Source organism: Mobula birostris, chromosome 3 (assembly GCF_030028105.1).
Source record: "Mobula birostris isolate sMobBir1 chromosome 3, sMobBir1.hap1, whole genome shotgun sequence".
In the NCBI taxonomy this organism is placed as follows: Eukaryota; Metazoa; Chordata; class Chondrichthyes; order Myliobatiformes; family Myliobatidae; genus Mobula; species Mobula birostris.
Genome location: NC_092372.1, coordinates 154,873,806 through 154,887,768, shown reverse-complemented (window position 1 = coordinate 154,887,768; position 13,963 = coordinate 154,873,806). Strand labels below are relative to the sequence as shown.

The 13,963-nt window shown below is 39.9% G+C and overlaps 1 protein-coding gene across 1 annotated transcript in view; it reads left to right on the top strand.

Moving 5' to 3' along the window:
* The window catches only part of LOC140195704 (band 4.1-like protein 4B), a 283,259-nt gene extending 270,809 nt beyond the window's left edge, over positions 1-12,450 (top strand). The window contains exon 20 of the mRNA XM_072254417.1: positions 12,268-12,450. Within this exon, the coding sequence (XP_072110518.1) occupies positions 12,268-12,450 (183 nt within the window). The remainder of the gene's footprint in view (positions 1-12,267) is intronic.
* Positions 12,451-13,963: the final 1,513 nt, after the last annotated feature.

The window sequence follows — 13,963 nt, the reverse complement described above, 5'->3', positions numbered from 1 at the left end:
CCTGGAGATTTCCCAGAATGCAATGAACATTATAGCCTCAGTGATTTCTTCCTGAGAAATAGGTTGATCTAACTGCTTTTGATTATCAACCGAAAGTCCAGGAAAATTTAATTGGTCTAAAAGATTGTTCATTGCAGTATTATCTTTAACAAAATCAGAACTATACAGTTTAGAATAAAATTCTCTAAAAGTGTCATTTATTTCAAACTGGTCAGTTGTCAAATCACCATTGGTTTTGCGAATTTATTTAATTTGCCATTTAGCTATAAAGGTCTTCAATTGATTAGCCAGTAGTTTTTCCAGTTTTTTTCTCCATGTATAAAGAATTAGCTTCTATTTTTTAAAAGTTGGCTTTCAAATTAGATACGTTATAAGAAGATCATATTTAGTTTTAATTTTAATATGTCTTTTGTACAGTTCAGGGTCGGGTGCCAAAGCATATTTCTGGTCTAATTGTTTTAATTGATTAACTAAGTCAGTTCTCTCTTTATTAGCTTTTTTCTTAATATATGTAGTATAGGAGATAATTTGTCCTCTAATATATGCCTTAAAAGTGTCCCAAATGATAAGACTAGAAGTCTCTTCCAACACATTTTCTTCAAAAAAAAAGAGTAATTTGATCCCCCAGAAATTTTAGAAAATCTTTATCAGATAACAAAGTTAAATTAAAACACCAGGATCTGTTCATACGAATGAAACCAGGAAGATTTGAAGATAGAAATACAGGAGAATGGTCAGATACAACTATTTCTTGATATTCAATGGATCGAACTAATGGAATCATTTGACTATCAGTTAAAAAAAAAATCAATCCTGGTATAGGAATGATGGACATGAGAGAAGAATAAATATTCCCTTTCTGCCGGGTGAAAAAAACACCAGACGTCAACAATATTACATTTCATTAGAAAAGATTGAATAAATAAAGCTGATTTATTAGGTGTGGCTGATTTAGGAGAAGAACGATCTAATACTGGGTCTTGACAACAATTAAAATCTCCTCCTATTACTAAAGAATAAAGACTCAAATCTGGCAGGAATGAAAAGAAATGCTCAAAAAATCCTGGATCATCCACATTGGGGGTGTACACATTAGCAAGTACAATTTATTTATTATCTAGTTTCCCTGACACTATGACAAATCGCCCATTAGGGTCAGAGAGTACTTCATGTTGAACAAAAGAAATTGTGTTGTCTGTAAAAATCAAGACCCCTCGAGATTTTGCTCTGAATGAAGAATGAAATTATAAACCCCTCCACCGATTAAAAAAGCGTGTGTTGTCACAACTACATACATGCGTTTCTTGTAGGAAAATAATGGGGGCCCTTAACCTTTTAATATAAGCAAAAATCTTATTCAGTTTCACAGGATGATTTAACCCTTTCACATTAAAACTAAGTAAATTAATATTTCAATCCATTTTAAATACTAATTAACAGAAGAGTTCAAAGATCTGACCATAATTTATTAGAACCAGAGAAGGAACCATAAAATAAGGTACTCAAACAGAAAATTTGGATGGTAGCCAAACCCAGCTTCCAGAGAAAAAAGAAACACCACCCCCTCCCCCTCCCAAAGCCAAAAAAGCCGGCCAAAGAACAGTCGGCATGCTGAACCCTAAAGACAACCCTCCCAAAAAAATCCTGCTGACAAAACTCTAATCATTCAAGGTTATTATGTTCCTACCAAGGGAAAACAGACAAAATAAACTTAGATCAGAAATCCAAAACATAAGAGGATTCATTTTAACAATTTCAAAAGAATATATATAGAAAAGCCTCAAAAAAAAGTAAAGTAATAAAAAATATCAAAGAAAATATCAAAAAGCAAGATATATAAATGGTCAAAACGTAAGTTTATTAAAACCTTATTCTATCCAACATTAAAAAGATAATTGCTCTTGTAACAGATATAATGCAATTAATATTCTGCTTTCAAAAACTTCTGTGCGTGTTCAACTGATCCCAGCCATTTCTGCACACCATTTTTCTGAATGATTCTAAGACGTGCGGGGAAGCAAAGGGAGGGCTTAAATCCTTTGTTATAAAGCAGCGACATAACCTCTTTATATTTGGCATGTTCAGTCATAACCTCTAGTGTATAATCTTCCACAAATCTGATCATCTTCCCGTTGTAATCAATCATTCCTACTCGATGGGTATGACGGATTAAAAGCTCCTTAGTATGAAATTCATGAAAACATAAAATAACCGACCTTGGTAGCTCCCCTGACTTTGGTTTCGGGGCCAGTGACCGGTGGGCGCGGTCCAACTTAGGCACAGGCGGCAATAAATCAGGGAATAACTGCTTCAGAAAGCTTGCAAAGAACTCAGTGGGGTGGGCACCTTCAACTGATCTTTCAAGACCCAGAATATGTAGATTGTTCTTCTGCTTCTGCCGTCCAGGTTGGTAATCTTCTTTGTTAATTTTTCATTAGATAATGATAACTTTTTGCAGAGCTTACTCATGTCTTCTAAATCCGCTTCCAGTATGGATAAAGTTTCTTTATTCTCCTTAATTCACTTATCATGTTCGATTAGAGTTTGTTGAATACTGTCCAACTTGGCATGAAGATGTTGAAATTCCTCAGAAAGTTCTGTTCTTTGCTTTTTAAGGAAATCTCCAATTGCTTCCAAGGTGGTTGGAGAATCATCTTCTTTTTCTTTTGCAGAGGCTTTAGTCTTTCTCAAAGACATAATAGAGCAATGTTGAGATTTATAATAACGTTTCAAAAAACTGGTAGGAAACAAAAGGATAGATAAGGTAGGAGCAAGTTCAAAAAGATGTTACCCCATCGGCTGCCAGCAAGGTGCTCTCATCTTTTTCCTAAGGTTGAATTGTCTGATGCCAGAAGGCATGCATATAAGGTGAGAGGCGGTAAGTTCAAAGCAGATATACAGGGTAAGTTTTTCACATAGAGATTGGTGAGTGCTTGGAATGTGCTGCCCAAGGAAGTGTTGCAGGCAAATATAACAGAGGCATTCAAAAGAAATCTTGGATATGCACAGCTTTGTTGGACAGTTGATTACTAATTTAATCAGTTTGGTACGGCATTGTGATATGCATGGCCTATTCCTTACTATACTGTTCTATGTTGTATTATTTAAAATTAAATTACTTCTCTTCTTTGCATAATTGTTGGGAACTGCCGAGTTGATGCTCTGCCACTGGGCTCCATAAGAAGCCTGATGCCTGGGTGCAAATAGGAAAACTGCTTTTGAGAGCCTGCTCAATACTTTTGATACTTGCACAGGGTGTCCTGTGCTTCTTGATGAGATGGGGGAAGTGCAGTCAGTTCCAACATCTGCCAACATTTCTCAACAAAAACTAAGCCATAATGTTTGTATTTGTGTTTTTTTTTCTGTATTGTGTCTTGTAAACAATATAGACCTTGGATTGGAAAAGCATGATACAGGAAATGTGTTTCATATTCAAATTTTAATACAGTGTGAAGGCTGTGCTGTTTGTGTCATGGTTTCGCGTTTCTCACAAACGACAAGGAGACACAGAAAACTCGTCAAGACGTTTTAAATTTTAATTTGCAAATCAAAGCTGAGACAATCAGAAAGCTAGTAGCTGACTGCCCGTCAAGGCTTGTATACAGCATTTTTATAGCAATTTTCCTATCTTAGCTACATTATCATACCCAGTCGGCCTGTGACTACATATCATCAATATATCCGCTCTCGACTTTCCACTATTGTTTTACCCCCCAACTTAATTATGTCCGAGTTTACATTTTAGACCATATGTCCTCTCATCCCTAACCACAGTTATTTCTTAATTAGTCTTGCGTTGACATACTGCCACATATTTCATCACCTTACTCGCCACCGTTATCTTTCTACTTGGTTTCATTCTAGTTCTCTTCATCAATTAATAGTGAACAGGTTAAAAGTCATGGCTACATAGTGAATACTTTCTATTGAGCTAGCAGTGGTTACATAGTAAATATAGAAAATACAATGTGTGCATTTGAGTAAATACTGTTGAGTAAATACTGTAATACATAGAAAATACAATGCATGCATTTGCATTTTCCAATATTTGCAATATACTAAATTCTATGTTTTTATTAAGATTTATGGGTACCAGTGTACAAATTTAATAGTTTGTCTCTGCAGCAATTTTCTCACCTTAATAGCATAGATCGAGTGTAATGGGAGAACAATTTATTTTTGCATTACATAGTAGAATACTGTCACTATATGAAGGCAATGCAATACTTTGTAATATTAGAGTAAAACTTGTAATATATGAAGTTTTCTTGCCCAGTGAAGGCATGCATGTCAATTTTCACACCATTAAACATAAATAAAAATATCTATTTTTAAGGAAGTTTATTCTTTGACAGGAGCCTGACAATTACAATTCCTTGAGTTGACCTCAATAATTCATACCTAAATTCAATTATTTAACTTGCTTAGTTAAGACAATAAAGTTTAAAAATCTAGATTAGCAAAGTGATCTTCAATTTGATAGCTGTTTGGAGTCAAAGATGATTTATATATACAGGGGATTCCGGTTAATTAGCACACATCAGGACCTGTACATTTTGGCCCAGTTAGCTGAAGTTTCATGTAAATAGATAAGAAGGTTTTAAAAAAAAAGACAAATTACCATTTAACTGGGTAACAGTTATGTATTTAAATGAAATACAGAACAAATTAGAATACTACTAATCCTGCTACAGTACTATAACACTGTATTAGTTCCTAATAGTTATCAATGGAGAAATTCATTCAATTTATGTTCTTTTGATTGACTGTAAATGAATAAATCCAGCGCAGACACCAGACTTGCATCATACAATGATTTCAGCGATTGCATTCTCCAAACCTTCATTTTAGTTGGAACATACAAGAATAATTGTTGATTCCTTCAAATTCTTTGTAGTTCGTAACTTGTTGAAGTAGTGAAATTGTTTCATTTTCGCTTCTGGCAGTTTCTGGCAATTCCAAGCTTGAACGCTTGAACGCTTGACCCACAGTTAACAAAACTGTTATGAATTGTCTTACTGCTTACTCTCACCAACTATCAATGACAAAAAACACTGCTTTTTGAACACAAACACTCACAACTGACGCTATTTAAAAACTGTTTGCTCTAAACACACGTAGTGTGTAACAGCCACACAAGTGCTCGCGACTGTCTCTACTTGAAAAACTGTTCAGCAACAGTCTCCTGTTGCAATTCAGTGGCATAGCATCCCAAATACACAAAGCAAATTTTATCTATTTTCTTGATTAATTTTTGTTCTTTTAAGAGTTGTCCCAAATCAAAGGCTGCCCTGATTAACTGATGGTCCAATTATCTGGAATCCATTGTACTCCAGTGCCGAGGTAACTGATAAGGCAAATATGGAACACAATGTTGTTACAGATGGGACATCTGGTGCCTGGTGGAATGGACGATAGAATGTGAGAACATGCACACCTTCTATTTTTGCTGCACTTCTTTGTGTTCCTGGTGAAGGGATTTGAAGTTCTTGGTGCTATCCTGAATGTTGTTTCTCCATTTTGAACAGGTGCCTGTAATTCTGTGGAGTCATTGTTCAAGGAAGACTTGAGTATATTGTTAATTTTTTTTACCTGCATTATATGAAAATCTCCAAAATATTTTTTTTAAATTGATAGAAATACTCAGCAGGCTAGGCCACAACTGTGGGAAAGGAAACAGAGTTAATGTTTCAAATCAAAGATCCTTTGTCAGCTTCATGTCTCAGAGCAACTGGTTCTGATGTTACTGAGTCAAATTTGATACAATCATTTAGGTTTATTTGGGATGTCTAATACCAATGAAAGCAAAATAAATCTCATTAAAATGCATGCATTTATGAAGTGTGTATAATCTAATGCTTTTTGTGATTAATAGAAATAGGTAAAACAACCAAATTATCTCAGTACAATGAATGGTAGTAAAAATACCTGAACCACTATGGCAGAAATTTAAATACTAAATTATTGCTAGTCCTCAAAAATAAATTTGTATAGACATTGGAGCATATTTTATAAATAACAAGAAGCTGCTGAATAAGATGTAGTAGAATGCTTCTCTTCCTTCAGCATCAACGCTGCCCTCAACTTTATCTCTTCCAGTTCGCATATGTCTGCTCTTACCCCATCCTCCCGCCACCCTACCAGGGATAAGGTTCCTCTTGTCCTCACCTGCCACCCCACCATCCTCCATGTCCAGTACATAATTCTCTGCAACTTCCATCATCTCCAACAGAACCCACCACCAAGCACATCTTTCCCTCCCTCCCCCCACCCCGCAGCTTCTGCTTTCCACAGGGATCGCTTGCTACGCAAGTTCCTTGTTCATTCTTCCCTCCCCCCGATCTCCCTCCTGACACTTACCCTTGCAAGCGGAATAAGCGCTACACTTGTCCCTACAACTCCTCCCTCACTACCAATTTGGGCCCCAAACAGTCCTTCCAGATGCGGCAACACTTCACATGTGAGTCTTTTGGTGTCATATCTGTGCCCGGTGCTCCCGGTGTGGCCTCCTGTATATTGGTGAGACCCAATGTAGATTGGGAGACCGCTTCGCCAAGCACCTATGTTCCATCCGCCCAAAAAAAATGGTATCTCCCAGTGGTCTCCCATTTAATTCTACTTGCCATTCCCATTCAGATACATCTATCCATGGCCTCCTTCACTGTCTTGATGAGGCCACACTTAGAATGGAGAACAACACTTTATATTCTGTCTGGGTAGCCTCCAACCTGATGGTATGAACATCAATTTCTTGAACTTCCAGTAATGCCCTCCCTCCCCTTCACCTTTTCCCCTTCACCTTTTCCCCATCCCCTTTTCCCTTTCTCACCTTATCTCTTTGCCCGCCCATCGCCTCCCCCTTTTCTTTCTATGACCTTTTGTCCTCTTCTATCAGACTCCCCCTTTTCTAGTCCTGTATCTTTTTCACCAATCAACTTCCCAGCTGTTTACTTCATTCCTCCCTCTTCAGGTTTCATTATCACCTCTCCCCTCTCTCCACTATTTAAATCTACTCCTTAGTTATTTTTTCCAGTCCTGTCGAAGCATCTCTGCCCGAGAAGTCGACTGTACTTTTTTCATAAATGCTGCCTGGCCTGCTGAGTTCCTCCAGCATTTTGTGTTTGTTAGTAAAACGCTGGTTCACTTGTGATGATTAAAACAAATAGGGGGTCAAATGGTTGTGCTCCACCATGTTGCTCATTTCTACGATGATAATTGGAGAAAATGTATGTAGGCTCGTGGTCTAAAAGAATATTGTTATAGAAACATAGAAAATAGGTGCAGGAGTAGGCCATTCGGCCCTTCGAGCCTGCACCGCCGTTCAGTATGATCATGGCTGATCATCCAACTCAGAACCCTGTACCAGCCTTCCCTCCATACCCCCTAATCCCTTTATCCACAAGGGCCATATCTAACTCCCTTTTAAGTATAGCCAATGAACTGGCCTCAACTATTTCCTGTGGCAGAGAATTCCACAGATTCACCACTCTCTGTGTGAAGAAGTTTTTCCTAATCTCGGTCCTAAAAGGCTTCCCCTTTATCCTCAAACTGTGACCCCTCGTTCTGGACTTCCCCAACATCGGGAACAATCTTCCTGCATCTAGCCTGTCCAATCCCTTTAGGATTTTATACGTTTCAATCAGATCCCCCCTCAATCTTCTAAATTCCAACGAGTATAAGCCCAGTTCATCCAGTCTTTCTTCATATGAAAGTCCTGCCATCCCAGGAATCAATCTGGTGAACCTTCTTTGTACTCCCTCTATGGCAAGGATGTCTTTCCTCAGATTAGGGGACCAAAACTGCACACAATACTCCAGGGGTGGTCTCACCAAGGCCTTGTACAACTGCAGTAGTACCTCCCTGCTCCTGTACTCGAATCCTCTTGCTATGAATGCCAGCATACCATTCGCCTTTTTCACTGCCTGCTGTACCTGCATGCCCACTTTCAATGACTGGTGTATAATGACACCCAGGTCTCGTTGCACCTCCCCTTTTCCTAATCGGCCACCATTCAGATAATCTGTTTTCCTGTTTTTGCCACCAAAGTGGATAACTTCACATTTATCCACATTAAATTGCATCTGCCATGAATTTGCCCACTCACCTAACCTATCCAAGTCACCCTGCATCCTCTTAGCATCCTCCTCAAAGCTAACACTGCCGCCCAGCTTTGTGTCATCCGCAAACTTGGAGATGCTGCATTTAATTCCCTCATCCAAGTCGTTAATATATATTGTAAACAACTGGGGTCCCAGCACTGAGCCTTGCGGTACCCCACTAGTCACTGCCTGCCATTCTGAAAAGGTCCCGTTTATTCCCACTCTTTGCTTCCTGTCTGCCAACCAATTCTCTATCCACATCAATACCTTACCCCCAATACTGTGTGCTTTAAGTTTGCACACTAATCTCCTGTGTGGGACCTTGTCAAAAGCCTTTTGAAATTCCAAATATACCACATCCACTGGTTCTCCCTATCCACTCTACTAGATACATCCTCAAAAAATTCTATGAGATTCATCAGACATGATTTTCCTTTCACAAATCCATGCTGACTTTGTCCGATGATTTCACCGCTTTCCAAATGTGCTGTTATCACATCTTTGATAACTGACTCTAGCAGTTTCCCCACCACCGATGTTAGGCTAACCGGTCTATAATTCCCTGGTTTCTCTCTCCCTCCTTTTTTAAAAAGTGGGGTTACATTAGCCACCCTCCAATCCTCAGGAACTAGTCCAGAATCTAAAGAGTTTTGAAAAATTATCACTAATGCATCCACTATTTCTTGGGCTACTTCCTTAAGCACTCTGGGATGCAGACCATCTGGCCCTGGGGATTTATCTGCCTTTAATCCCTTCAATTTACCTAACACCACTTCCCTACTAACATGTATTTCCCTCAGTTCCTCCATCTCACTGGACCCTCTGTCCCCTACTATTTCTGGAAGATTATTTATGTCCTCCTTAGTGAAGGCAGAACCAAAGTAATTATTCAATTGGTCTGCCATGTCCTTGCTCCCCATAATCAATTCACCTGTTTCTGTCTGTAGGGGACCTACGTTTGTCTTAACCAATCTTTTTCTTTTCACATATCTATAAAAGCTTTTACAGTCAGTTACTATGTTCCTTGCCAGTTTTCTCTCATAATCTTTTTTCCCCTTCCTAATTAAGCCCTTTGTCCTCCACTGCTGAACTCTGAATTTCTCCCAGTCCTCAGGTGAGCCACTTTTTCTGGCTAATTTGTATGCTTCTTCTTTGGAATTGATACTATCCCTAATTTCCTTTGTCAGCCACGGGTGCACTACCTTCCTTGATTTATTCTTTTGCCAAACTGGGATGAATAGTTGTTGTAGTTCATCCATGCGATCTTTAAATGCTTGCCATTGCATATCCACCATCAACCCTTTAAGTGTCATTTGCCAGTCTATCTTAGCTAATTCACGTCAAATACCTTCAAAGTTACCCTTCTTTAAGTTCAGAACCTTTGTTTCTGAATTAACTAGGTCTCTCTCCATCTTAATGAAGAACTCCACCATATTATGGTCACTCTTACCCAAGGGGCCTCTCACGACAAGATTGCTAATTAACCCTTTCTCATTGCTCAATACCCAGTCTAGAATAGCCTGCTCTCTAGTTGGTTCCTCGACATGTTGGTTCAAAAAACCATCCCGCATACATTCCAAGAAATCCTCTTCCTCAGCACCCTTACCAATTTGGTTCACCCAATCTACATGTAGATTGAAGTCACCCATTATAACTGCTGTTCCTTTATTGCACACATTTCTAATTTCCTGTTTAATACCATCCCCAACCTCACTACTACTGTTAGGTGGCCTGTACACAACTCCCAACAGCGTTTTCTGCCCCTTAGTGTTATGCAGCTCTACCCATATCGATTCCACATCCTCCCGGCTTATGTCCTTCCTTTCTATTGCGTTAATCTCCTCTCTAACCAGCAACGCCACCCCACCTTTTCTTTCATGTCTATCCTTCCTGAATATTGAATATCCCTGAATGTTGAGCTCCCATCCTTGGTCACCCTGGAGCCATGTCTCTGTGATCCCAACTATATCATATTCATTAATAACAATCTGCACTTTTAATTCATCCACCTTGTTACAAATACTCCTTGCATTGACCCACAAAGCCTTCAGGTGCGCTTTTACAACTCTCTTAGCCCTTATACAATTATGTTGAAAAGTGGCCCTTTTTGATGCTTGCCCTGGAATTGTCAGCCTGCCACTTTTACTTTTCACCTTACTACTTTTTGCTTCTACCCTCATTTTACATCCCTCTGTCTCTCTGCACTGGTTCCCATTCCCCTGTTGTGAACTAACCTCCTCTCACCTAGCCTCTTTAATTTGATTCCCACCCCCCCCAACCATTCTAGTTTAAAGTCACCTCAGTAGCCCTCGCTAATCTCCCTGCCTGGATATTGGTCCCCCTAGGATTCAAGTGTAACCTGTCCTTTTTGTACAGGTCACGCCTGTGCCAAAAGAGGTCCCAATGATCCAAAAACTTGAATCCCTGCCCCCTTCTCCAATCCTCCAGCCATGCATTAATCCTCCACCTCATTGCATTCCTACTCTCACTGTCGCGTGGCATAGGCAGTAATCCCGAGATTACTACCTTTGCGGTCCTTTTTCTCAACTCCCTTCCTAGCTCCCTATATTCTCCTTTCAGGACCTCTTCCCTTTTCCTACCTATGTCATTGGTAGCTATATGTACCACTTCCTCTGGCTCCTCACCCTCCCACTTCAGGATATCTTGGATACGATCAGAAATATCCTGGACCCTAGCACCAGGGAGGCAAACTACCATCTGGGTCTCTGGACTGCGTCCACAGAATTGCCTATCTGACCCCTTACTATCGATCCCCTATTACAACTGCCCTCCTCTTCCTTTCCCTACCCTTCTGAGCTACAGGGCCGGACTCTGTGCCGGAGGCACGGCCACTGTCGCTTCCCCCAGGTAAGCTGTCCCCCCCAACAGTACTCAAACAGGAGTACCTATTGTTAAGGGGCACAGCCACAGGGGTACTCTCTATTACCTGACTCTTCCCCTTCCCCCTCCTAACCGTGACCCACTGGTCTGCCTCCCATGGTCCCGGTGTGACCACCTGCCTGTAACTCCTCTCTATCAACTCCTCACTCTCCCTGACCAGACGAAGGTCATCGAGCTGCAGCTCCAGTTCCCTAACGCGGTTCCTTAGGAGCTGCATCTCGGCGCACCTGGCGCAGATGTGGACATCCAGGAGGCTTGGAGACTCCAGGGCCTCCCACATCCGGCACCAAGAACAACAAACTGCCCTCACATTCATACTGCCCCTCTCCTCAAATAACAACAAAAAAAAATGAATACCAAACCTTCCTCGCCTCGCCTCGCCCGTTTCCGCCTAAGCCCAGTGAGCCAAAGCCCTTAAGCCTTCACTCTGCTCCCGGCTCACTCCACAGCCCGCAACTACGCTGCCCGCTGTATGAGGCTCTGTTCCTTTTAAATCTTCCACTATTCACTGCCCGAAGTCACACGCCTGCGCAGTCCTGCCTCTCTGAACGCCGATGGAAAAAAAACCCGAAAAATTCAAAAATGTTTTCCTCCGCACTCCCGCACCGATTCTCAGACTTCCTTCTTCGAAGAGAGGAAATATTGGATGGAGCTACAGTTGTCACTGCTGAATATTGGCAGACTTTAGTGAGAATAAGAAACAATTTCTGAAGTAGGTTCCTGAAATTCTGGGGTTTTTTTCTGTTCCTAAAGCCCGACTACCAATGTAATTATTTGAATTTGAATTCCCCATGTGCTATTTTGAGATTCAAACTCCTGTTTTTGGATAAATAATGCAGAGCTATGGTTGTCACCAATTAATTAAGCAACTATACTACTGAAAAACTGTTAGCTTTTTAAAGTTGAAATCATTTATCTGAAGCAGTTGATGGCCATATGAGCAAAATTGTACCTTATCAGATGTCAATAAATTCAAATCATAGTGATTCAAAATTTTTTTTAAAGTGAGCTATTTTTAGTAGCTGTATTCATACAACTTTTGAATTAGATATTTGCATTTTCTTTGTCTTATGTAATGCCATATTTGTGCAAAAGAATGGCTGATGCAGGTTATCTCCATCTTGCTGTCTTCTGTTGTCTCAGATGTTACCCGAAGTCAATTAATTGTACATTCATACATTGGTAAGAATTGAGCTGCTGTTGACTCTGGGTAACAAATTAAAATAAAGACGATTTTTATTACTAATTGTTCATTTTCCTTCAACAGTGTAAGAAAGAGGAGCCAGCATTGAGCAGCAACAATAAATCCTCAGGCACATTGACAGATGGTTCAAGGTCAGTCGGAACCTTTCAACACAGATCTTCTTATGAGCAAAGTTACCTAAAACTAAGACTGATCAAATTAGCCTTCCTCTTAACTGGTGGTAAAGGCATGAGCACACAAGTTTAGTTGCAAAATGTCAAATGTGCCAGAACTGAATTATTTTTTATGCTGATATTAAAGTTATAATTTTAATACAGCTTAAACATGCAAGTTTCATCAGTGATTATTCAGAAATGATTAGTACATTAGCTTTCAATTTTTTTTGCAACCAGCATTACCAAAAAAGATCATATTATTCCTCTTGAAATTTAAGGAGCCCATGCTGTTAAGTGTTAAAAAGAGTCGATTCTCTTTCTTCTGTACTGTACAATGTGCCTCAAGTTCTGTATAGCAATGTTATGGTAACCAAAGTACTAGTCTATATTTAATATGCTCAGGTCATGGCTAGGAAGCATATTAGAGTCCTGTGGAATGCACATAAAATGCTGAAGGAACTCAGCAGGCCAGACAGCATCTATGGAAAAGAGTATAATCGACGTTCCAAGCAGGCCTCAGCACAAAACGTTGACTAAACCTGCTGAGTTCCTCCAGCATTATGTGTGTGTTGCTTGGATTTCCAGCATCTACAGATTTTCTGTTGTCTTTGCACGGTATGTGGGAAACCAAAAGATGTTTCCCCAAATAGTGTCACATTAATGTATTTTAGAGATCTCTTTTTTTGTGAGCATTCCTAAGGATCATGTATTCATTTAAAGTGGCAAATTCCTTATTGTGCTAGTCAGGGCAGGAATAGGTGATAGTACTGATGAATGAGTGGATGAGGAAGTGATGCAAATCCCTGGGTTTCATATTTCTGGATCATTGGGATCTCTTCTGGGGAAAGTATGACCAGTACAAAAAGAACAAGTTACACCTGAACCCGAGGGGGACCAATATCCTTGCAATCATGTTTTTAGAGCTGCTGGGGAGGGTTTAAATTAAGGGGGATGGGAACTGATGAGGCTGAGGATGGAGCAGTTGGTATACAAGTTGTTGCAGTGTGTAGTGGGACTATGAAGAAGGACAGACAGATTATAGGCAAAATTGCAGTCAGTGGATGTTGAAGTATAACACGGGAGTGAAATTGAAAAAGATGATGATTACAGGACTGAAGGTGTTATGTTTGAAGGCTTGCAGTATACAGAATAAGGTAGATGCTCTTGCAGCGTAGTTAGAGACTGGCAGGTATGACACTGTGGGCATCAATGAGTCATGGCTGAAAGAAGATCATAGTTGGGAGCATAACATACAAGGATACACTTTGTATCAAAAGGACCAGCACATAGGCGGGGGTGGGGGGGTGCGGTGGGATGGCTATATTGGTAAAAAGTGAAATCGAATTCTTAGTATTGACATAGGGTCAGAAGATGTAGAATTCTTTTGGGTGGAGTTAAGAAACTGCAAGGGTAAAAAGACCCTGATGGGAATTATATACAGGTCCTCACACAGTGGACAGAATGGGATTTAAGTTTCAATGGAAAATTGAAAAGGCACGTCATAAGGAAAACGTTATGATAGTCATGGGGATTTCAATATTCAGGTAAATTGGGAAAATCAGGTTGGTGCTAGATCCCAAGAGGGGAAATTTGTAGAGTGTTTA